General features: G+C 37.9%; 2 protein-coding genes across 2 annotated transcripts in view; one reads left to right on the top strand and one right to left on the bottom strand.

The window, feature by feature from the left end:
* The window catches only part of CNTNAP2 (contactin associated protein 2), an 885336-nt gene that overhangs the window by 691726 nt on the left and 168441 nt on the right, over positions 1-25169 (bottom strand). The window lies entirely within an intron of this gene.
* Positions 411-24831, top strand: LOC148045925 (uncharacterized). Its single transcript, XM_087712167.1, has 3 exons — positions 411-482; positions 2261-2776; positions 24076-24831. The coding sequence occupies exons 1-3, from the start codon at positions 411-413 to the stop codon at positions 24829-24831; spliced, it is 1344 nt and encodes a 447-aa protein (XP_087568293.1).

Below are 25169 nucleotides of genomic sequence, written 5' to 3'. Positions count from 1 at the left end.
TATAAATTAAAATGTCGTACAGATAGACAACATCTTTTTAGAGATGTTTATGCAGTACCTCATTGATTAACTGCATGAAAACCGCCGGTGCCCTTGTAACCCAAAAGGCATTACCCTATATTGGAAACTCCCAAGGGGACAATTCTACTTATCCCCCTCATGAATTCTTAGTCAATAATAAGCCTTAAATTGAGGTCCAACTTAATAAAGATAACCCCCTCCGATAACCGGGATAGCATATCTTTCGTGAGTGTCTGAGGATACATACTGTATGTTCCACACACACTCCATTGATACCTTGAAAGTCCACACATAGGTGCAAGCTACCATCTTTCTTTTCCCTGAATAATTCAGGGGCAGCATTGGGGAACCTTACTGGCTGTATAAACCCTCGTGCCGGATTTTTGTCGATGTACTGTCTCATTTCATCTAACTCTTTAGGCGTCATAGAGTACATCCTTGTTTGGGAAGCTTGGCCTCTGGTACTATTTCTATGGCACAATCATTAGGATGATGTTGCACTCCTTTTCACTGAAAACTTCACTAAAGTCAGTATACTCCTCTGGGACTCCCACAGTCTTTGTCCCACAGTCTTTGCTAACTCTATCTCATGTTCATAACCAGGCCTCTGTTCCTGTGCCTGGTTGTTCATGTTGAAATGATTCTGGACGGATCCTAACCATATATGCCGGCACCCGCTCCCCACCAAATAATAATAATAACAATAATAACAATAATAATAATAATAATAATAATAATAATAAAACTCCGCCGTTGCCGGTCCCAAGCCCGGATGAGAAAGGAGGAGGGTTGGGGTCAGGTTGGCATCTGGTCCTGTAAAAAAAACCCCACCAACCCATGCAATATGGTGAAAAAAACAAATAAGAATTCCATACCGCATCGGTCGTCGCGCGGGTTAACAAGGGCCGCGGCGGATGTTGGGGTCCCTGGACATCCGTCGACAAGTGGGCTACAAGTGGACCAGCCATCAAAATGACAAAAATATAGTGCAGATGAAAACCGTGCCATAATGGCCTGTTACTACAACTCAGAGCCAGAAAAAAGAGGCCATTTAAAGCGAATGTATGAATTATGGAAACAACAATATCCAGATTCAAATGTTAGTGAACAACGACTAGCAGATCAAAGGCGATTTATTATACGGAATAAAGTGTTTAGTGAAGTTGAACATGAGGAAATTCAGGCAAATTGCAAAACCCAAAAAACAATATCACAAGCGGAAATAACTGATATTCAAGACACAACTAAAGACATTATAGTAGAACTCCCAGAAGAAGCTCTCGGGGAGGAAATAACATCACCACCACTAGAACCAGTTATCACTGAACCAACTGATGAACTAACTCAAAAACAAAAGGAATTGAAGGATAAGATCATGGAGCATTTTCTGCTTAATGAGGAAAGGCAACGTTTACCATCACTAAAAACTGTGCCTAAGAAAATTTTGGCCCCTATCATGAAAATGGTTAATGCAGTGTTTTCAACAATTGAACCGGAATCCATCTTGGAAACAAACCAGTGAATGTACAGCGCAGCTGTAATAGTCACTAATGAAGTAGGCATTAAAATTAAAGTACCTAGTCACACAACAGAAAAAGCATCAAAGCCAAAGTGGAAAATCCGTTTAGAACAAAAAATCAAAAAATTAAGAGATGCTAGTAACTTAAAGAACATGCATGAGCAACGGCTTAAAAACAACAAAATCATAGATCGGCTAATCAGAAGATATAGATTGGATACAAGAAACATCAATGAAGCTGTAGAGATTGTAAAACAGCAGATAACAGCAACAGCTAGAAAAATTGAAAGATATGAGACACGAATCATCCAATATAAACAAAATCAGCAATTTCGATCAGACCAACGGTGTTTTTATCAAAGTCTTAATGTGAATGGTGACACCAAAAGTGAAAAACCAGAAAAACAGGCCACAGTTGAATTCTGGAAAGAATTGTGGGAAAATGCAAAGGACTACAACAAGGAAGCAAAGTGGATACATGACTTTGAGAAAAGCATTGGCAACAAACAAGTGCAAGTATTAGAAATAACAACTGAGATGGTCAAAAATCGAGTTAAAAAGGTAAAGAATTGGACATCACCTGGAAAGCACCAATTACATGGTTTCTGGCTCAAATATCTGACCAGTTTACATGCAATATTGGCCAAGCAACTGAATGAAATTTTACAAAAGGGCCAAATTGATGAATGGTTGACAACTGGAAAAACATACTTGATTCAGAAAGATGCAACTAAAGGAACAACACCTGAAAACTACAGACCAATAACATGCTTGCCAACAACCTTCAAATTACTCACAGCCATTATTGCAGATAACATGATGGATTATTTGGAAACAAACAACATCTTGCCAGTAGAGCAAAAAGGCAACAAAAGAAGGAGCAGGGGCACAAAAGATCAGCTTCTAATTGATAAAATGATATTAGAAAATTGTAAGAACAGAAAAACGAACTTGAATATGGTCTGGATTGATTACAAAAAGGCATTTGACTCACTGCCACATAGTTGGATCATAAAATGCTTAGAAACAACTGGCATTAGCAAAAATATTACATCCTTTACTGAAAAGGCAATGAAACAATGGAGAACTGAGTTGGCGGTAGGGAATGAGATCTACGGAATGGTTAATATCAAGCGAGGAATTTTCCAGGGTGATTCACTTTCACCTCTTCTCTTCATCATCGCAATGATCCCACTATCAGTAATTTTAAAAAAAATGAAATTAGGCTACCAAACAGCCAAAGAAGCTGAAAATTTTTTGCATTTACTATATATGGATGATTTGAAACTCTATGGGAAGTCAGAAATAGAAATCCAATCATTGACAAACACAGTCCGAGTATTCAGCACCGATATTTCAATGCAGTTTGGCATGGAAAAATGCGCCACTGTATCCATAAAAAGGGGCAAAATCACTGCATCTGAGGGAATTGAAATGCCCAATGGCCAATTAATTAAATGCAAAGAAAATGAAGCCTACAAATACTTAGGCATTCTGCAGTTGGATAACATCAAGCATGGAGAAGTAAAAACTATTGTCAGGCGAGAGTACACCAACAGAGTTAGGAAAATTTTGAAATCTAAATTGAATGGTGGAAATACAATCAAGGCCATAAATACCTGGGCAATACCAGTTATAAGATACACAGCTGGTATAGTTAACTGGACACAAGCTGATTTGGACATTTTGGACCGAAAAACCAGGAAACTAATGACAATGCACTACAGTTTACATCCACGTGGTGATACTGATAGACTATATCTGCCCCGAAAATCAGGTGGCAAAGGATTATTACAAGTGAAGCAAACAGTTGAAGAAGAAAAACATGCACTGGCTGATTATTTAAAAGAAAGTCAAGAACATCTATTAATCGAAGTAAAGAACAAAAATCTACTGAAGGCCCAACAGACGAAACAAGAATATAGAAAAGAAGTGATAAAATCAAGAATGGAGAGTTGGCAGAACAAAGCACTGCATGGCCAATTTCTGGAAAAAATAAAAGATAAAGTGGACAGTGAACAAACTTGGTTATGGTTAACAACAGGTACATTAAAGAAAGAAACAGAGTCACTAATCCTGGCTGCGCAAGAACAAGCTATCCGCACAAATGCCATTAAGGCCAAAATCGAAAAATGATCCATTGGAATTTGTGCAAAAATTATAATATTAAAACAGCAACAAACTGGTGGGAACATCAGCCTGAAAAAGTCACCGAAAATCAGATGGTCAAGATCTTGTGGGATTTTCACATACAAACAGACAAAATACTGGCGCATAATACACCAGACATCACACTGGTTGAGAAAAATAAGGTCACAATCATAGACATCGCAATACCAGGTGATAGCAGGGTTGCCGATAAGGAACATGAAAAAATTGCAAAATACCAGGACTTAAAAATCGAAATTCAACTACTATGGCACAAACCAGCAGTGGTAATTCCAGTGGTAATTGGCACACTGGGTGCTATTCCAAAAGCACTGGAATTACATTTAAAACAGTTAAAAATTGACAAAACCACCATCAGTCAAATGCAAAAAGCCGCACTGCTTGGATCTGCATGCATATTACGAAAATACGTTACGACGTCCTAGGCCTCTGGGTGGGACCCGACTAGTAACCAATGCCAAATCTGGCGAAACAACTGACCGCTGTGATACAATTGTATAATAATAATAATAATAATAATAAATATTTCAACATATAAATAACAAGAAAAAAGTCAAGGAAACAATTGGAGAGAGAAAGGCAAGGAAGTATCAGGCAGTAGAGAGAAAGCAGAACTGTTTAATTTATTCTTTGCATCAGTCTTCACATCAAAAAGATACTTACAGCCCAACCTACCAAAAAATAACTGAAAGAGACAGACTAGAAATAAAAATTAAAATAAGTAAGAAAACGATAAGAGTACATCTGTCTGATCTTGATGAATATAAATCACTGGGATCTGATGGATTACACCCCAGAGGAGCTGGCAAATGTTGCCTCAGAACCATTATATTATATCTTTTAAAAAATCTTGGAAAACTGGGGAATTATGACAGGATTGGAAAAGAGCTGATGTGGTTCCCATCCAAAAAAATAAGGGGGGGGGTGAGATCCAAGAAAGTATAAACCAATCAGCTTTATATAACCTGGAAAATCATTGGAAAAAAATAAACAGATCTGTGAACATCTAGAAACAAATCAAGTCATAACTATTAGCCAACACAAGTTTGTTAAAAACAGACCATGCCAAAGCAATCTTATTTCATTCTTTGACAAAGTAACTAAATTAGTAGACCAGCAAAATGCTGTGGACATAGTATATTTAGACATCAGCAAGGCATTTGACAAAGTAGACCACAAATTACTTCTTTGAAAGCTAGAAAAATGTGAGATGGACAGCATCACCACTAATTGGATTTGTAACTGGCTAACAAACCATATTCAATGACTAGTCCTTAATGGTTCTATATCTACTTGGAGGGTAGTAAGCAGTAGGGTACCACAAGGTTCTATCTTAGGCCCAGCATTCTTTAATAACTTCATAAATGACTTTGATGATGGAACAGAAGGGGAACTTGTCAAAATCTAGATGACATTAAGCTGGCAGGAATAGCCAATACCCAGAAAATCAGATCAGGATCCAAAAATATATTGGGTGCAATTTCAAAACATGTGGAGCATTACTTGAACATCATTGATATTGCAAAGGCAACATTACTTGAAATAGCTTAAGTATATACAGTTGCAATGTCTTTAATATTATTAAGCAACAACATCTATTATTGAGCCTTGGGAAGAACACATTTGACAAAAATGTCAAATCAAAATCCAGCCAAAACATCTGTATCTAATAATAACAGCAAAGTCTCACACATCAGAGAATAGGGAAGAGGGTACTGTTATCCCAATGGAGTTATATGAAACTTCTAATGCTTCATAATGCTTTTAATGCTTTCTTCATAATGCTTTTGCTTACCTAAAAAAAATTATCTTTGCAATCTTGCATCCAGTTTTTATTTCCTTAATATGACATTTATATTTTTCTGGTTAAATATAGAAATTCTTGATGAAATGCAATGTTCTCCAATTTGTGCTTTCTGATTTCTCTTTGCCAACAATTTTTTGAAGGCTGAAAAGAATATATAGCTAAGCCAGAACTGCCCAATTCAGAGACTGATGAAAACAGTGACTGCAATTTCATGGTCTGTATCATACTGCCAAGTGCTTCTCACTGTAAACGACAACTTACATTTGGCCCATTCCTAGAAGAATTTCAAGTAACTGAATGGAACCATATACATAACCAGTGTCTGTTTGTTATGGTAGTAAATTTACATATAATTTCTTGACAGGTACATAAAGCTTTATTAAATAAGTGGGTTAAAAACTTCTGTTTTAATTCAACTAATTCAGCTATTTTCTATTGGTGTCTAATATGAAATCTTTTCTTTTTCAAAAAAATTGAAAGACATTTTGGCTCAGCCTTAATTTACAACAATAGGAGAATGAAAGCTGACAAATGTTCAAACTGAATTTTGAACAGTAGTACTACATGTGAACACATGGCCAATAACTGATAAATAATGGAAAAGCCAAGGGAGTTCCAAAAAATACATTATTTTAATGTTATTTATTATATTGTTTTTTACTGCATAGATCAAAAGAAATTGTAGGTGGTCTTTAAATACATGGATACATGACTTGCTGCCTCATCTGTCTTGGTAATCAAGCATAATAAACAAACAACTCAAACTGTATAAATAAACATTTCTGACATTTAAAAAAACCATTGACCAATATAGCCATCCTTCTTTTCCATAATAGTTATAAGCCTTGGAGTCTGTCAGTTTCTTGACCTGTAGCCATCAACTTTTTGTGCAGCAGCAACCACAGATTCCCACACACTGTTCAGAAAGGTGTACTGTTTTCCTTCGCTGTAAATCTCCCATTTAAGAAGATCCCACAATTTCTCAATAGGGTTTAGGTCAGGTGAGGAAGCGGGCCATGTCATCTCTATGGTCTTTATAGTTAGCCACACAGTGGAGTACTTTGATACATATGATGGAGCATTATCCTGCATAAAAATCATGGTCTTCTTGAAATACAGAAACTTTTTCCTGTACCACTGTTTGAAGTAAGTGTCTTCTAAAAACTAGCAATAAGCTTGGGAGTTAATTTTGAGTCTATATTCAACCTGAAATGGTCCAACTAGCTCATCTTTAATAATACTAGCCCAAACCACTACCCCAACTTGCTGGCATCTGAGTTGAATGGGGAGCTCTGTGCCTATTGCTGATCCAGTCATGGGATCATCCATCTGGTCTGACAGGAATCATTTTCATCTCATCAGTCCATAAAAACCTTTGACAAATCTGTCTTCAGATATTTCTGGGCCCAATCTTGCCATTACAACTTACATGTCTTGTTCAGTGGTGATTGGGCTTCAGTATTCTTTATCTTGGCCATGTCTCTGAGCACTGAATACCTTGTGCTTCTGGGCACTTCAGGTAGGTTGCAGTTCTGGAATATGACAGCACTGGAGGATAATGGAGAGATAGCTTCACTTTTGATTCTTCTCAAATCTTTTGCAGTTAATGTGAATTTTTTCCCAACACATTTCTTGCGATCCTGATGACTATTCGCATCAAAATGTTTGATGTTTCTGTGATCACATCCTGATATCTTAGTCATTTCAAGAGTGCTGCATCCCTCTGAAAGACTTTTTACAATTTTTGATGTTTTAGAGTCAGTTAAATCTCTTTTTTGGCCCATTTTGCCTGAGGAAAAGAAGCTGCCTAATAATTTTGCACACCGTGATATAGGGTGCTTAGGCCACACCCTCCATTATTACACACATATACTACCTCATATGCTTATATCCATTAAGCATTCAAGTTTATACAGCTTGAAGATGGAAAATATGCATAAAATGATGATGTGGTCAAAATACTCACTTGCCTAATAATTGTGCACATAGTATATCAAACAGAATATGAAGCAAGTATGGAAGCTTCATACTGGCAACAATATTACAAGATAATGGTTTTCCCAGTTGTAGTAAATGTCAGTGAAAGTATCAGAAAAGATGAACAAAATAGCACTGGTGCTTTTAAATTATGGTATTGGGGGAAAAGTGTTGAATTAGAAGAACAAATATTTCAGTAGCAGTTGTAAAATCAAGCTGCTTGTATGAATAACTAATTAATAACCCACTCCTGTCAACAAGAATGACAGGATATCACTCTGATGCTTGGAAAAATAAAAGGCAACTAAAAAAAAGGCCAATGATAGCAATAGGAATGATACAAGCACAAGCTTTTAAAAATGCAGAGTTACTTGACAGAAAATTCTGGTAAAATTGGGTTTATCAAGTCTTAAAGAATCTGAAATGGGTTGATGCCTGAACAACCATGTACAGATGTGTGAATCCTCACACATCTGTACATGTGTATACATCTGTACATGTGAATCCAAACCAGATAATACCAAACTTACTGGATTTCCTTGATATTTTGTCCAAGGAGGAACTGCTAAACTCAATGCCCTAATTTAAAAAAATTGTGTGACTGCTCTTAATTCTGAGTCTTTCATGACTCTACAGTTTTCAATATACCATTATTCTTGGTAGGAAATGTTGTTCATTGCTGTTGTTTTTTTGTCACTTCTTCTCACACTATAGTTTGTCAGTAAGGTGCAATTTAATTGCATTCCACACAATCATTCTTCAGCATTTGGTGAACCAACTGGATCTATTAGGTTTTAATACTTCTTTATGTAACTGGATATTTGATTTCCTTATTGACAGACTCCAGTTTGTGCGAGGTCGAAGAAAAGTTTGCAATTTCATCTCCTTGAGTATGGGTATGTCTTGAGCCCTTTACTTTTTACTTTGATAACCCTTGCTGCTGTGCTACGTCTGCTCCGAATCATATTGTGAAGTATATGGATGACATGGTAGTGGTGGACTTATTTAGCATGACAGTGAAGATTCTCATAGGGAAGAGGTGAGGGCTTTGGTGAACTGGTGTGATAAAAATAACCTGGTTTTGAATGCTAACAATGCAAAGGAGATCATTATTGATTTTAAAAAGTGCTGGCATAATCCTACTTTACTTCATATCAAGGCTGCGTCTGTGGAGGTGGTCAATAGTATTAAGTAGCAAATAACTAAAAAGCTGACCTGGACTCTTTGTATGTTATCTTTAGTGAAGTGTGCAAACCAGCATTTCCATTTCCTGCTTCGGATGAGGAAAGCACATCTTTCTCCTTTTGTCCTAGTCACTTTTTACAGAGGCACAATTGAGAGCGTTTTAACAAACTGCCTCACTGTTTCATTTCATGACAGCAGTGCCTCAGATGGAAGGTCCATACAGAGAGTGTTTAATAATAACACATGCTGACTGGCACATAGGTGTTGCTTTGTCTCAAAGGTGTTGCTTTGATATGGATATAGAGAATTACCGCCCTCCTTTTGCCATATTAAGTTTATTTATTGACTGAGATGAAATTGCTGTTGTACCCTTGTACAATAAATGGACTGATTTAAATGCTTTCTCAAATACAGAAATCTCCTTTGAAAAATAAATCTAAACAAACATGTTTTTGTTTTAATAATTTTCTAGGAATAAAGCAAGCAGGAGATGGCCTGGGTTCATAGCCTAGATTACATCAGTTCCCTGAATCTTAGCACATTGTTTCCTAGCAAAGCAAAATAAATTTGTTTCTAGGTGAACGGAAAAGTTACATGCTATTACTCTAAATTTATTTGTTGAGAAAGCTGTAGGGCCAATAGAAAGGTGGTACTCTAAGGTATTTAAGCTGGTTTGTCATCATTAGGCGTTTCTTGATAAGCAATGATACTTCTGTCTTGGGTAAAAGTGTTTGGTACAAACTGGAAATGAGTGAAGTAGATTACTATGTTCCCTTTCAGTTAGATTCAAGCTAAAACAACATTTTGGATGATGTCTGGTGAGAGTAGATGGCAAAGTGCATTGATCCTGGCTTTATTTGATTTCCTGGCAGCTTTTTATATCATCAACCTTGGCTTAAAAATGGGGGTGGGCCACAATACATTATGTTGGTTTTATATGCTGCTCTATGATTGTAATAAAGATCTTATTCGATTTGTGCTGGTTTTCTTCTTTCCTGAAAAATTGATTGCACTCAATATTGGTTGGGGTCCTATCCTTGATAGGGATCCACAGAAATCAGTTCTTTTCCCATTCCTGTTTAATGTATAAATGAAACAACGGATTTACATAATCTGTCACCAGGGTATTAGTATGCCGATGGTATCCAATTTATATACTAGTGTCATTGGTGATGTTACTGATGACCTATCTAAGATCCTGTAGGCTATTAGGTCTGGATGGAGAACCATGGGTTTCAGTTTGACAAGATTGAATGATTTTGGTAAACAATAAAGATAAATATCACTGCTAAAGTGATTTCTGTTGTAAATAAAATTAATTTTCTTCTAAAGTGATTTCTGTTGTAAATAAAATTAATTTTCTAAATATATATCATGTTAGTATAAATCCATTGCCCCTGTGGGATATACATTTTAAAAAATAGAAATAATATTCTCCTTTAGCATAATAAAGATTAAGAAAAAATGGTTGAGAAGATATAGGCAAGATAAATAGATGAAACTAAAAAAATCCTAACGATGTGAAATATCTCCCTCCCTCCCTCTCTTTTTCCTTGTTTTTCATTTTTTTCACATTTTTGCAAAATTTTTACTCGGTTTACAGGGGAAGTTCATGGAAATTCATCTCTGGAAAGGAAGGGGCAAATTCTGGCCATCAGAACCTCATTGGCAAAGAGAGTCTGAGAAATCAGCCACTTGTATGGTGCCCCTTGTGAGGAAACCACAGGATTCAAAGGTTTTGTGAGCAACTCATGTGCTCCTACTTGAGCAAGGGTTGGACTAGAAGACCTCCAACATCCCTTAAGCTCTATTCTGATTGATTCATATATTGAGGACCTCTCCCCAAATGATTAGGAATCAGCATGGGCTATCTAGATGCTTCACTTGCTATTCCAATGTACAAAAAAACCCACTTAAATCAATGAAACTGAGTCTACATAGAGACTAGTTTATAAAGTCTTCATAATATCTTCATCTTATTTGAAATATCTTCTTTATTTCACTATGATTAATTTTGCATTAATTTGCCTCAACAATGTGGCATGGGTAAAAGTTATTTGAGGGACTGGTTTTCCAAATTATATCCACTTGTCCCATCAGGTCAAGCAGGAAAGCTTTATTGGTGCCATATACTAAAGAGTTACTAAAGAGTCATGGGACCTAGGCAGTGTGCATAATGGTATTATACATATAATGGTATGTGGGGATGACTTTGAGGCACTAGGGGAATAATTTCTGCCTAGGTAATGATCAGATAAGAAAGGAAGGAACTTTTAGGAAGGTCCTGTTTAGATTGATCAGCTTGTAAAAATTGAAAGCTGGAGATCTGTACTTTCAGACTTAAATGATTCTGTTAATGTAATTTTACAATAAAGTAGAATTAGATCAGCTGATTATATTTCTTGTCTGGTTCACTTGGGTAGGCTGACAGTGTGCGTTTTCTTCTGAGGCGTTACCTATGAAACCTCCTGAGATGATATTAGTCCCATTCCTTCACATCTTCTGGAATCTTCCCACTTATCTTTGGGGTTTCATAATGAGCCAGCAAAGATGGTTGTGATGTGAATTATGATTATCTTTCCTGGTATCTTGAGTTTCTATCCTTTTTGTTTTTACTGTGTTTAATTAGGTTTCTTATTTTTATGTATCATATATAACCTGGAATCACATTCTGTGATATGGATAGCTATATGAATTAATTAAATAAATACACCTAATTGATCCTAAGTGGCAATCTAATGTTTCCTCTATTCAGTTATACTTAACTTGCTTCACACTAATCTTGGAAATAAGTAAAATGCAGCAAAATTGGTTATTGACTAATTGGTTAAATAAGAAATACTTAAATCTACTGCTGTTCCTTTTGGTTGTGTTGTTTAAAATTGGTTTTGGCTACTTTAAATATTCTCTACAACTAAATTGGTTGAGGAAATTATTTACAATAACTGATTTTGTTTAAATGCTAATTAGTGTCCATAAGCAAAAAATATTGAAAAATGTGACTTTCTAGCATTAAATCTTCAAATTAGTCTTCTTTGAAGGCTATATGGAGCTGCATAAGGAACTGGATATCTGTGGCTGTTTTTTTATCTGTCCTAAGATAGAAATCCTTTGAAGAATGAGGAAACAGAAGGTAGATACAGCAGCAGCAGCAGCAAATTCTTGCTTAGATAATATGAATATGCTTATAATATGGATAATTATTTCAAACAGAAATAATCAGTATTCATCACCGATTTTGTTCATATCAATTCTTTTCCCCAGTTGGCTCACTTTCTCCATCATAAACATAAAAGAGAAAAATTGTTATTCTTTAACCAAAACCCTCTTACTTCCCAAATACCAAATACTGGCATGCTAGTGATTCTGCTTTTGCACTGCTTTCTATAATCATGCTAACACCTCCTTATATAAAATCCCAGGAGATTTTTTTTGGGGGGGGGGCAGGGTTGAGCCATGAATGAGAGTACTGATTGCTCTTTCAGGGCAGTTATATGCACTGTTCCCTCTAAGGTGCGCGGCTGCGCGGCCGCGCACATTGCAAGAAAACCCCGCGCACCAGTTTCTATCTGCCGCGCAGAGATTTCTGTAAAGGAAACGTGTGGAAGTCCTTTGCAGGCGGCTACAACTGGATCTGGCAGTGCTGTTGGAGGAGGAGGAGGCGAACCAGCCTGCCACCGCCGGCCACCGCCAGCCCCGCCGCTCTTCCCGCCCCCTTCCCAGCCCCACAGTCCAACGGTCGCAGCAGAAACAGCCCTGGGTCTCCGCTGCCGCTCCCCGCATTTTCTGGACGGGGATCCCTTGGAGAGGGGATTCCTTCCTGCGAGACCCCGTCCAGAAAATGCGGGGAGTGGCAGCGGAGACCCGGGGCTGTTTCTGCTGCGACCGCTGGACTGTGTGGGGCTGGGAAGGGGGCGGGAAGAGCGGCGGGGCTGGTGGTGGCCGGCGGTGGCAGGCTGGTTCGCCTCCTCCTCCTCCTCCAACAGCACTGCTGGATTTCCACCCAATGCTGCGGGGGCGCCAGCGGGAGCTTTGGCAGCGTCACCTCAGCCGCAGCTCTGGGCAGCAAATGTGTTGGTGCTGTTGGAGGAGGAGGAGGAGGCAGCAGCAATAGCACCTGAGGACAGGACAAGAAGCAATGGAAACTTGTCAGAAGGAGACTCAAGCTGGAAATAAGGAGAAATCTGACAGTAAGAACAATTAAAATCAATGGAATCTTAATTCATTTGCTACAGGTTTTCAAAAGACTGGACGGCCATTTGTCTCAGATGATATAAAGGCTCCTGCCTTGGACAAGGGGCTGGACTAGAAGACCTCCAGTATCCCTTCTGATTCTATGATTTTAAAAACCACAAGCTTTTTACAGCTCGCTTGTAACTTTACCAAATTTAATTCAGTCATTTCTTTTTGTTATTAAATGGGTATTGCTAGTTCAATGCACATGCGCTCCACTTTTAAGATGCTGAAAAAATCCCCATGACCTGCAACAAAATTCATTCTTCCACTCTTATCTTGCCCTAACTTCTGATAGGTTCCTGAAATATAGATCTATAAAATTTAGTGAAAATATTTCTATCTATTTTAATACAGACTCGTAAAACAGATTGGGACAAATGACATTAGTGCTCTGGGATAATAGCAGGTTTACTCTATTTGGATTTTCAGATAAAAGGTATCTTTTGTGCTAAGTTCTAACAATGTAGTTCTCTAATGTAACTATGAAACAGTCCAAATATATAATTCCCCTCAGGGAGGAATTCTGGGAGTTGAAGTCCACAAGTCTTTTTTTTCCCCAAATATTTATTTTATTTCTTAAAAAAAAAACACAAATATTTCATCATTTGTCAATCATTAAGACATTGAAGTACAATTTTTTGTGTGTGCCCCTCCCTCCCTCCACCCCCAACCCCCCTCCTCCCCCCCCAACTTCCCAGAACCCGTACACGATATGGATTTTTAACTAACCCAGTCTAAAATCTATTGAGAAAAAAGAAATAAAGAAATTAATGACATTCTACATTGACCTTAGCTTCTTCTTACTGAACTAACTTTTAACAGTTTAAATCATTTCTGATCTTAAGCATAGGCTAACTGGAATTTCTTGTTCCCATATTTATTTTGTATATAGTCAATCCATTTTTTCCAGTCTCGTTTATATCTCTCATTTGAATGATCTTTAAGATATGTAAGGGAGTTGAAGTCCATAAGTCTTAAAGCTGTCACGTTTGAAGACCCCTGGGGTTTTTTTCCCCTAAAGGGTTAGGGGTGCAAGGGTCTTGTAACAACAGCTTTAAGACTTGCGTGCTTCAAATGCCAGACTTTCTGAGCCAACATTTTGGTTGCTAAGCAGGAGCGTTGTTAAGTGATACTGATATTATATAACACTTTTATTATTATGAATAAACATAACTTTGAGTTTCAAATAATACTGATTTTGTTGTTGTCTTAGGTGACATCTGTGAAAAAAATTCAGGTGCTTAGGCATGAAAATATGCCGCTCAAACACTATACTTTTCTGCTCACACTGAAAAAAAATTAGAGGGAACATTGGTTATATGTTGCTCCAATATCTATAGCTCAATGTTGTATTATGGAATTGTGGTTGGAATTGCAGACATTTCACTTACCTATAGCTAACATCATCAATACTAATGATTGTAAAGTTTACTCTCTGTTGAATGATTTATGTTATACTGTGCTATTTTTGAAATAGCATTTGCTGTCTATTACTATCTATTACTTTAGTAGTTATTATCCTATTACAATTGCCTATATACTATGCTCTATATTAATAGTAATATGCATCAACATTTCTTTTGTAAGCCTGTTCTGTTTATATCCCACAAGATTTATTCTTTTTCTATTAGAGCCTTTGTGCTTTTTTTACATTGTGTTTTCTATTCTTGTGCAACTACTTTTTCTTGGTTTTTTTTTTTTTAAACTGTCACTCCTTCTGAAAGAAAAAAAAAACCCACTATATTTCGTTTGGCTGTTTTACTCATTTTCCTGGAGGTTACAGAGTTCCCAAAAAAGATCTCATCCATTCTCTCTTTTATATCCATGTCAAGGTTGCAGCTTTACCGGCAACTGAACGATGCTGATGCTGGGGTAAAAGATCAGGTTCCTATACAATGTTGTTCCTGTAGCCTAATCTCCCACACTGTCTTGAAACCACATTTTTCCAAAATGCTCCCCTTGCAGAGACACATTCAAATTGCTTTCAACTGCTAAACCTTCATTACAATGTCCTTTGACCAATGATATACATGTCACAGCATTACCAAGGTTGTAATGTTGTCTGGAAAATGACCCGATCAATAATTGTATGTACTTATAATTTTTAAATATAAGCAATTTACTTAAATGCCTATGTTGTAAACTGAAACCTTAAGGCAGCTTTCACAACAGTTCAGCTATTTAAAAGAACGTGACAAAAGGAACACAGAGGCAAAACTGCTTTTTTCCATTAAAAATATTGCTACCATATAGTGCTTTATCACTTTTATATGTATTCAGTGCCATGTGGATGGCTCTTACAAATATTAAATATGTCACATTAGCAATCAGAATGAATATTGTGTTTATGTACAACTTGACAATTTATATACAAAAGTCACTTCATCACTGACAGGAATGGAATCATTACTAGCTTATTTTAAATAACTGTAACCTGGGGGAAAAAAGATATGCATTGCTCATCTAGACTTACCAAGGAGAGGGGGAAAGAATGAGAAGGTGGTGGCCCTTCAACTCCGATGGACCTTGGATGAAGCAGATTATCTAGACCCTTTTCAGTCTGGTTTCAGGCCTGGATACTGCACCGAAACCGCTTTGGTTGCACTGACCAATGATCTCTGGTGGGCCAGGGATAGACGACATTCCTCTATCCTAGTGCTCCTTGACCTCTCAGAGGCCTTCGATACCATCGACCATGGTATCCTTCTGTGACGGCTGGAGGAGGTGGGAGTGGGAAGCACCGTTCTACGGTGGTTCTCCTCTTACCTCTCTGACAGGTCGCAGTTGGTGTTGGTTGGAGGGCAGAGGTCGACCCCTAGGCCCCTTAAATATGGGGTGCCGCAAGGATCGGTCTTGTCTTCCCTCCTATTTAATATCTAAGAGCCGAGGTGGCGCAGTGGTTAGGGTGCAGTACTGCAGCCACTTCAGCTGACTGCTAGTTCTGCAGCTCGGCGGTTCAAATCTCACCGGTTCAGGGTTGACTCGGCCTTCCATCCTTCCGAGGTAGGTAAAATGAGGACCCAGACTGTGGGGGCAATATGCCAACTCTGTAAACCACTTAGAGAGGGCTGAAAGCCCTATGAAGCAGTATATAAGTCTAACTGCTATTGCTATATCTACATGAAGCCACTGGGTGAGATCATTCATCGGCACGGGATTAAATACCATCAATATGCGGATGATACACAGTTGTATCTCTCCGCCCCGTGCCAGCTCAGTGTAGCGGTGGAAGTGATGTGCCAGTGCCTGGAAGCTGTTAGGATCTGGATGGGAGTGAACAAACTCGCACTCAATCCTGACAAGACCGAGTGGCTGTGGATGTTGCCCCCTAAGGACAGCCCAGATAGTCCGTCCCTAAACCTGGGGGTGAAAATTTACACCCCTCAGAGAGGATCCGCAACTTGGGGGTCCTCCTGGATCTGCAGCTGACGTTAGAACATCGCCTGTCGGCTGTGACCAGGGGGACCTTTGCCCAGGTTCGCCTGGTGCACCAGTTGCGGCCCCATTTGGATTGGGAGGCACTTCAAATGGTCACTCATGCCCTCGTCACCTCAAGACTTGACTACTGTAATGCGCTCTACATGTGGCTGACCCTGAAAAGTATTAGGAGACTACAATTAGTCCAGAATGCAGCCGCGCGAGCGATATTGGGTGTACCAAGATACACCCACATTACACCTATCCTCTGCGAGCTGCACTGGCTCCCTATCAGTCTCTGAGCGCGATTCAAGATGCTGGTCATTACCTTTAAAGCCCTACATGACCTAGGATCCGGATATCTGCGAGACCGTCTTTTGCCACATACCTCCCAACAGCCGATAAGATCGCACAGGGCGGGCCTTCTCCAGGTGCCGTCAGCCAGACAATGTCGGCTGGCGGCTCCCCAGGGGAGGGCCTTTTCTGTAGCTGCTCCGACCCTATGGAGTGAACTATCCCCAGAGATCCAGACCCTACCCACTCTCATGGCCTTCCGAAAGGCTATTAAAACCTGGCTATTCCAGCAGGCCTGGGGCTGTTGACCTCTTGACCGAGGTCCAGCCCCCAATTACACTGGGTGTATGATGTGCTTCTTTTAATCTGTTTTCCTCCGTTTGTTTTTAACTCTTCACTTTTTAAAATTTATTTTCTGTAAGCCGCCCGGAGTCCTTCGGGATTGGGCGGCCTATAAATTTATTAAATCAATCAATCAATCAATCAATCAAAAAATACATAAAGAAGTACAAGAAACCACCTAAAAACAGTGCATACGGAAAAGCAAAATTCCTTTAGCAGGTTTTTGTAAAGTTTTTTTTTACAAAACTAAGTGAATAGAGGGGGAGAATGTTTTATATTTTATCTTGTATAAAATATTACAATGGAATTATGAGAAAAATCTTATATTCTAAGGGAAAATATCCAAATGGTTCTCAGAGTATGTTATTATGATTGCTAAGAAAAATGGAGGGTGAGTAACTTGGACAAGTAAAACATAAGATGAATGACAAACAACTTCAAGCAACAAAGGACACAAAATTATAACTCAGTCAACAAAAAGAGAGAAAAAATAAAAATATAGATTAAGATAATCACTGACAAACTTACAGCTAAGTCAATACTATTCAAAAATAATCACAGAAAAAACTCTCAATGGTAAAGAATATTAAAAGATGGAAATACAATACACCGATTCTTTATAAAAGCATTTATAGAATGACAGAAATGATTTTAAAAGAGAATAATTTCATAAACCAACTCCAGTAGATAATGAAGTACAATATGTCACAGGTCAACTGTTAAACATGAACTAACCAAGATGAAATGAAATACTAATTCATCTAGATTAAGCTGGAGAAGAAGAGGTGCTTAAGACAATAACTGTCCAATGTCAACAAATACTGAAGAAAGTTATGGGTCCTAACAATGGGAAAGAAAGAGATATGCAAAGGAACATACAAGTTACTAACTCATTCCATCAATTAATTCTTCATGCAAGTACGTTTTGTTTACAATGTTATAAATAAATTGTAATTAATTAACTATACTTAATGATAGAAATGTTAAATAAATATACAGTTTTGAAAAAGAAAGGAAGTATGAGGTCAGCTAGCTGATCTAAGATGGATAAAAGCTAGAACAAGAGAAGATAAAATTGACTTTAAGTTTAAACATGTAATGATTCTTGGAAATTACAACTCAAATTGTAATAAAAATACGGATCATATACCACAGGAATTGGTGTATATTTAGTTGGTGGCAATTACTTGGTGGTTAGGGTCTACAGCATAGGAATTCTCAGTTTGGCAGATTGCCCATATAGCCTACTATTACGTGTTTTAGGCCTGTAAAACCTTACAAAAAAAAAATGACCAACATCGTTAAACATCAAGTGACTATGCTGTCATAGAACACTGCAGTTTAATAGTTTCAGCCTGGCCAATTTAAGACTATTTCAATTTTGCTATAATATGCTTCTTTAGTTTTGGTTGGCATATTATTCTGGCATTAAATCCATAGTCATTCTATCAACTAACCATTTCATCACTGCAGATTGTAAATAGCATAATTTTTGTGCAATGACATATCAATCAAGTCCAGCCACTCTTTCTATGATGAAAGAAAAAAAAATGTACTGTGGCTTATATCATCAACCACCAAAACAGGGATCAAATATATGGCTACTTCTTTTAGGTGTCTTCTTTACTCTTATCAACCTTGTACCATTTCCAATATGGATCCAGCACAATATACTAAAACAATAAACAGATATGTTTTAAAATGTTGTAATAAAAGAATGAGACGTTTAGAACTTACAAAGATATACCGTATTTTTCAGAGTATAAGACACACCATTTTTCCTCAAAAAAGAGGCTGAAAATCTGGATGCGTCTTATATATTGAATACAACATTTTTTGCCTCCCAAAGCCCTGCCCATTCACCAAAATGCCCGTGCATATACTTATGGAGGCTTTCAGAGAGCTCCTGGGGGCTGGGGAGGGCAGAAATGAGCAAAAAAATGGGCCATCCCCCCCACAGCTCCCAGCAGCACTCTATAAGCCTCCATAAGGCTATGCATGCAATTTTTTTGACAAAAATGGGCCTGTTTTCACAAAAAATGGACCGTTTTTGGGAGGTTTGTAGAGTGCAAAAACTTTTTTTGCCCTTTCGGAAAGCTCTTTAACTGATTGATAAGAATTACATTGATCAAGTGCTGTGCCAGCAGAAACAAAGTCTTAGGTGCTGTAGATTATCAGCAATTTCCTTCTCCAGCACATGGATAAATACACCTGGAAACATCTACCTATCTATGTACTCTCTCTCTCTCTCTCTCTCCCTACCTATCTACTGTATTTCCCTCTCCCTCTCTCTAACCCTGTACCTACCAACCTACCTACTCTCTCCCTACTGTCTATTGTATTTCTCCCTCCCCCCTCTCTCTCTTTCTATTTCTCTCTCTCTATCCCTCTACCTACCTACCTACACACATTCTCTCCCTCCTATCTACCTACTGTATTTCTCTATCTCTCTAACTCTCTCTCTTTATATCTCTCTCTCTCTATCCCTTTATCTACCTACCTACTGTAGTTCTCTGTCTTTCTCTCCCTCTCTACCCCTCTACCTACCTTTTAAAATTTGCCTCTATAAAAACTTGTGCATCTTATACTCTGAAAAATATGATATATAACATCAATCTTGCTTTCAAGGGGCTCAAAGGGTTCCAAAATCTCAAAATTTGTAAATATCTGTGCATGCTTTTATATAAGCAGACAGTTAGAGACAACTTTAGAAAACTTTGATGTTATTATTCATTTGCAATTGTTGTTAAAAACCCCAAAAGTCATAAATAATGTTTTTCAGATGCTATATACTAGAAATTAGGGCAACCCAATACAGTCATCCTATTGTCTAGATCAATGATGGAAAACACTAACATTTTCTAGTTTTTGAAATACAAGTTCTAATTACTGGAATGTAAATAGTTGCAGACCTGGGCATCCTCATATATAGGTTTTCTTCTTTGAGAACCTCCTGGACATTTTAGGAAGTATAGCTGACTTTTAACTTCTAAGAAATGATCCCAAACACTGTAAGTATAAAATACTTTATTGGACAAGTCTCTGGTGATCTCAATGTAAAACAACAAAGTAACAACAAAGTAATAATAATAATCATAATAACAAAGGATAATATTCATTATAATGTTACCAACAAAGAAGATAGTAAAATAGAATGATAAAAGTAATACAGCCATGGTACATGAGTAATATATTTAGAAATAAGACAGAACTGCGGAAATTGAGTGTTCAGCAGAGTGATGGCAGAAGGGGAAAAAACCATTCTGTAGCAGTGTCATTAAATATATCATTTCTAATGTAAAGGCATATAAAAAGAATGTTGATACATAAAATATTTTAATTAGATAATGAAAAAATCCTTCTTATTCTCTATTTTTTTTTTAAAAAAAAAACCTCCTCCTTATCTCTTTTACTTTTCTTTTTGCCCAACCTCATTCTTTAGGAACAGATAAAAAATGATAACAACAATAACAACAACAACTGGATGGACTATCGGGTGCGGTCCCTAAGGGCATCGGATTACAGGTCTTCGGATCGATAGCTTAGCCATGTGAACCAACCCTACCATCACCAATGATGAGAAGAAATCAACAAAATTCCATACCGGCCCTTGGGTCATCGCCCGAATTGACAAGGGCCATTTCAGATGCTATAGCTTCTTGACATCTGTTGAAAAATGAGCTAAAGGGCTCAGTTGCTACTGCTAGGGAACCAGGGCATGCAACTGCAAAACAATTGGACAACAACAAGCACAAAACTTGGACAGCAGAAGAAAATTGAGAAATCATTAAATGTTACTACCAGGCAGGATCAACAGCCAGGGGATTTCAAACAAGAATGATGCAAATGTGGAAGGAAAAACACCCAGAAAGTGATGTGACTGAAGAACGATTAATAGATCAAAGACGTTTCATCATCTGTAATAAAGTTTTCACAGATATGGAATTACAACATCTAGAAACATTGGCTAGAATTCCATCTGCCAGTCAATACCGACTGGCGACCACGCGGAGGAGAGCCTTTTCTGTTGCTGCTCCGACCCTATGGAACGAGCTCCCCATGGAGATCCGCACCCTCACCACTATCCAGACCTTCCGCGCAGCCCTCAAGATCTGGCTCTCCCAGCAGGCCTGGGGATAGGTTCCTAATTACCCGCCCGAGTGTTTGACTGTTGAATGAAAGTTGGGTTTTTATTACTTTTCTGTTGTTCACATATTGTTTTGTTTTGACCTTGCACCTCCCCTCCCTTGTCGTTGTAAGCCGCCCTGAGTCCCCTCAGGGAAAAGGGCGGCATATAAATCCCAATTAAAAAAAAAAAATACCTAGAAAGAAAACAATAGTAATGATGAATAGACTGAAGAAAAAGTTCCAACACCTGAGTAAACTTGACAAACTATGAGATGTCAGCAATTTGAAACACTTGAAAGAATGAAACTTAAAACAATAAAAAGCTGAAAAATAGTTTTTACGCAAAAAAATACAACCTGGAGGAAAAAACAATAACAGAAATTATGGAAGAACTAAAACAGTGTGTAATAGCAACAGAAAAGAAAATCAAAAGATATGAAGGATGAATAAAACAATATCATGAAAATGTCCAGTTCAGAAGAAACCAACATCTCTTCTACTAGTCACTTGATGAAAATCAAATCCCTACTAATGTTCACCCATGTAAAGAAAAAACTTTGAACTTTTGGAAACAGCTGTGGGAAAACACAGTGTAACACGATAAAATTGCCTCCTGGATCAAAGATACTTAAAAAGCAAGCAACACAAAACAAAATGGAGAATATTGTAATAAGAACTGATATGGTTGCACAACAGGTGAAGAAGGTCAAGAACTAGAGTGCACCTGGCCTGAATGAACTGCATGGATACTGACTAAAACACCTGTTCAGTCTCCATCACTACATGGGCACTCAGTTTGATGAAATGCTTCAAAATGCAACAAGTGAAGAATGGTTAACAGCTGGTCAAATGTACTTGATAATGAAAAATCCAAAAAACAGCATGGAACCAAGCAACTACTGCCCAATAACTTGTCTGCCAACAATGCTAACTTTTTACAAGAATACTGGGACCATAAAATAGAGAAATTCATAGAAAATGAAGAAGTTAAATTGCTCTGGGACTCCAGAATCCAGACAGCCAGGTACCTGCCACAAACACCTCGGACTTAACAGTTGTCGATAAGAAAGACAAAAAAAGTCTGTATAGTGGATGTGGCAGTGCCTGGAGATAGCAGAAGAGAAGAGAAAGAACTGGAGAAGATAACAAAATACAAAGAGCTACAAATAGAAATAAAACGACTATGGCAAAGGCAAGCAAGGGTAGTACAAATAGTAATAGGCATCTTGGGTGCTGTCCCAAAACAACTAGAGCAGCACTTGAACACCATAGGCATTGACAAATTTGCCATCAGTCAATTGCAAAAGGTGGCTTTACTTGGAACTGCTTCCATTCTGCGATTATATCTGTAACACCATTAAACATCCAGATTTGCCTATCCCAGGTTCTTGGTAAGGACTCGAAAGGTAGGCAAAAATGCCAAACTGAACATCTGGCTGACTGGGCAATGAATAATAATAATAATAATAATAATAATAATAATAATAATAATAACAACAACAACAACTCCGCCGTTGCCGGTCCCAAGCCCGGATGAGAAAGGAGGAGGGTTGGGGGTCAGGTTGGCATCTGGTCCCGTAAAAAAAAACCCGCCAACCCATACAATATGGTGAAAAAAATGAATAAGAATTCCATACCGCATCGGTCATCGCGTGGGTTAACAAGGGCCGCGGCGGATGTTGGGGTCCCTGGACATCCGTCGACAAGTGGGCTACAAGTGGACCAGCCAACAAAACGACAAAAATATAGTGCAGATGAAAACCGTGCCATAATGGCCTGTTACTACAACTCAGAGCCAGAAAAAAGAGGCTATTTAAAGCGAATGTATGAATTATGGAAACAACAATATCCAGATTCAAATGTTAGTGAACAATGACTAGCGGATCAAAGGCGATTTATTATACGGAATAAAGTGTTTAGTGAAGTTGAACATGAGGAAATTCAGGCAAATTGCAAAACCCAAAAAACAATATCACAAGCGGAAATAACTGATATTCAAGACAAAACTAAAGACATTATAGTAGAACTCCCAGAAGAAGCTCTCGGGGAGGAAATAACATCACCACCACTAGAACCAGTTATCACTGAACCAACTGATGAACTAACTCAAAAACAAAAAGAATTGAAGGATAAGATCATGGAGCATTTTCTGCTTAATGAGGAAAGGCAACGTTTACCATCACTAAAAACTGTGCCTAAGAAAATTTTGGTCCCTATCATGAAAATGGTTAATGCAGTGTTTTCAACAATTGAACCGGGATCCATCTTGGAAACAAACCAGTTAATGTACCTCGCAGCTGTAATAGTCACTAATGAACTAGGCATTAAAATTAAAGTACCTACAAACACAGTCTGAGTATTCAGCACCGATATTTCAATGCAGTTTGGCATGGAAAAATGCGCCACTGTATCCATAAAAAGGGGCAAAATCACTGCATGTGAGGGAATTGAAATGCCCAATGGCCAATTAATTAAATGCAAAGAAAATGAAGCCTACAAATACTTAGGCATTCTGCAGTTGGATAACATCAAGCATGGAGAAGTAAAAACTATTGTCAGGCGAGAGTACACCAACAGAGTTAGGAAAATTTTGAAATCTAAATTGAATGGTGGAAATACAATCAAGGCCATAAATACCTGGGCAATACCAGTTATAAGATACACAGCTGGCATAGTTAAGTGGACACAAGCTGATTTGGACCTTTTGGACCGAAAAACCAGGAAACTAATGACAATGCAGTACAGTTTACATCCACGTGGTGATACTGATAGACTATATCTGCCCCGAAAATCAGGTGGCAGAGGATTATTACAAGTGAAGCAAACAGTTGAAGAAGAAAAACATGCACTGGCTGATTATTTAAAAGAAAGTCAAGAACATCTATTAATCGAAGTAAAGAACAAAAATCTACTGAAGGCCCAACAGACAAAACAAGAATACAGAAAAGATGTGATAAAATCAAGAATGGAGAGTTGGCAGAACAAAGCACTGCATGGTCAATTTCTGGAAAAAATAAAAGATAAAGTGGACAGGGAACAAACTTGGTTATGGTTAAAAACAGGTACATTAAAGAAAGAAACAGAGTCACTAATCCTGGCTGCGCAAGAACAAGCTATCCGCACAAATGCCATTAAGGCCAAAATCGAAAAATCCTCTGATGATGCCAAATGCAGACTTTGCAAAGAAGCTGACGAAACTGTTGATCACATACTCAGCTGCTGTAAAAAAATCACGCAGACTGATTATAAATTGCGGCACAATTCAGTAGCACAAATGATCCATTGGAATTTGTGCAAAAATTATAATATTAAAACAGCAACAAACTGGTGGGAACATCAGCCTGAAAAAGTCACAGAAAATCAGATGGTCAAGATCTTGTGGGATTTCCGTATACAAACCGACAAAATACTGGCGCATAATACACCAGACATCACACTGGTTGAGAAAAATAAGGTCACAATCATAGACATCGCAATACCAGGTGATAGCAGGGTCGCCGAGAAGGAACATGAAAAAATCGCAAGATACCAGGACTTAAAAATCGAAATTCAACGACTATGGCACAAACCAGCAGTGGTAATTCCAGTGGTAATTGGCACACTGGGTGCTATTCCAAAAGCACTGGAATTACATTTAAAACAGTTAAAAATTGACAAAATCACCATCAGTCAAATGCAAAAAGCCGCACTGCTTGGATCTGCACGCATATTACGAAAATACGTTACGACGTCCTAGGCCCCTGGGTGGGGCCCGACTAGTAACCAATGCCAAATCCGGCGAAACAACTGGCCGCTGTGATACAATTGTACAATAATAATAATAATAATAATAATAATAAAAATAATAAAAAAATCGCAAGATACCAGGACTTAAAAATTGAAATTCAACGACTATGGCACAAACCAGCAGTGGTAATTCCAGTGGTAATTGGCACACTGGGTGCTATTCCAAAAGCACTGGAATTACATTTAAAACAGTTAAAAATTGACAAAATCACCATCAGTCAAATGCAAAAAGCTGCACTGCTTGGATCTGCACGTATATTACGAAAATACGTTACGACGTCCTAGGCC

The sequence above is a fragment of the Thamnophis sirtalis genome, unplaced genomic scaffold (genome assembly GCF_051295495.1).
Source record: "Thamnophis sirtalis isolate CommonGarterSnake01/CBP01778 unplaced genomic scaffold, rThaSir2_p1.2 scaffold_4, whole genome shotgun sequence".
Lineage (NCBI taxonomy): Eukaryota > Metazoa > Chordata > Lepidosauria > Squamata > Natricidae > Thamnophis > Thamnophis sirtalis.
Note: the sequence above shows the minus strand (reverse complement) of the source record. Positions and strands in the feature narration are given on the sequence as shown.

What these genes read in the sequence shown, in the direction of transcription:
- LOC148045925 (XM_087712167.1), top strand. Translation starts at nt 411, where the DNA reads ATGTACTGTCTCATTTCATCTAACTCTTTAGGCGTCATAGAGTACATC. An exon ending in TTTGGGAAGCTTGGCCTCTG is followed by an intron (nt 483 to 2,260) that starts GTACTATTTCTA and finishes TACTTGATTCAG; the next exon opens with AAAGATGCAACTAAAGGAAC. An exon ending in TGAAATTAGGCTACCAAACA is followed by an intron (nt 2,777 to 24,075) that starts GCCAAAGAAGCT and finishes GAGAGTTGGCAG; the next exon opens with AACAAAGCACTGCATGGTCA.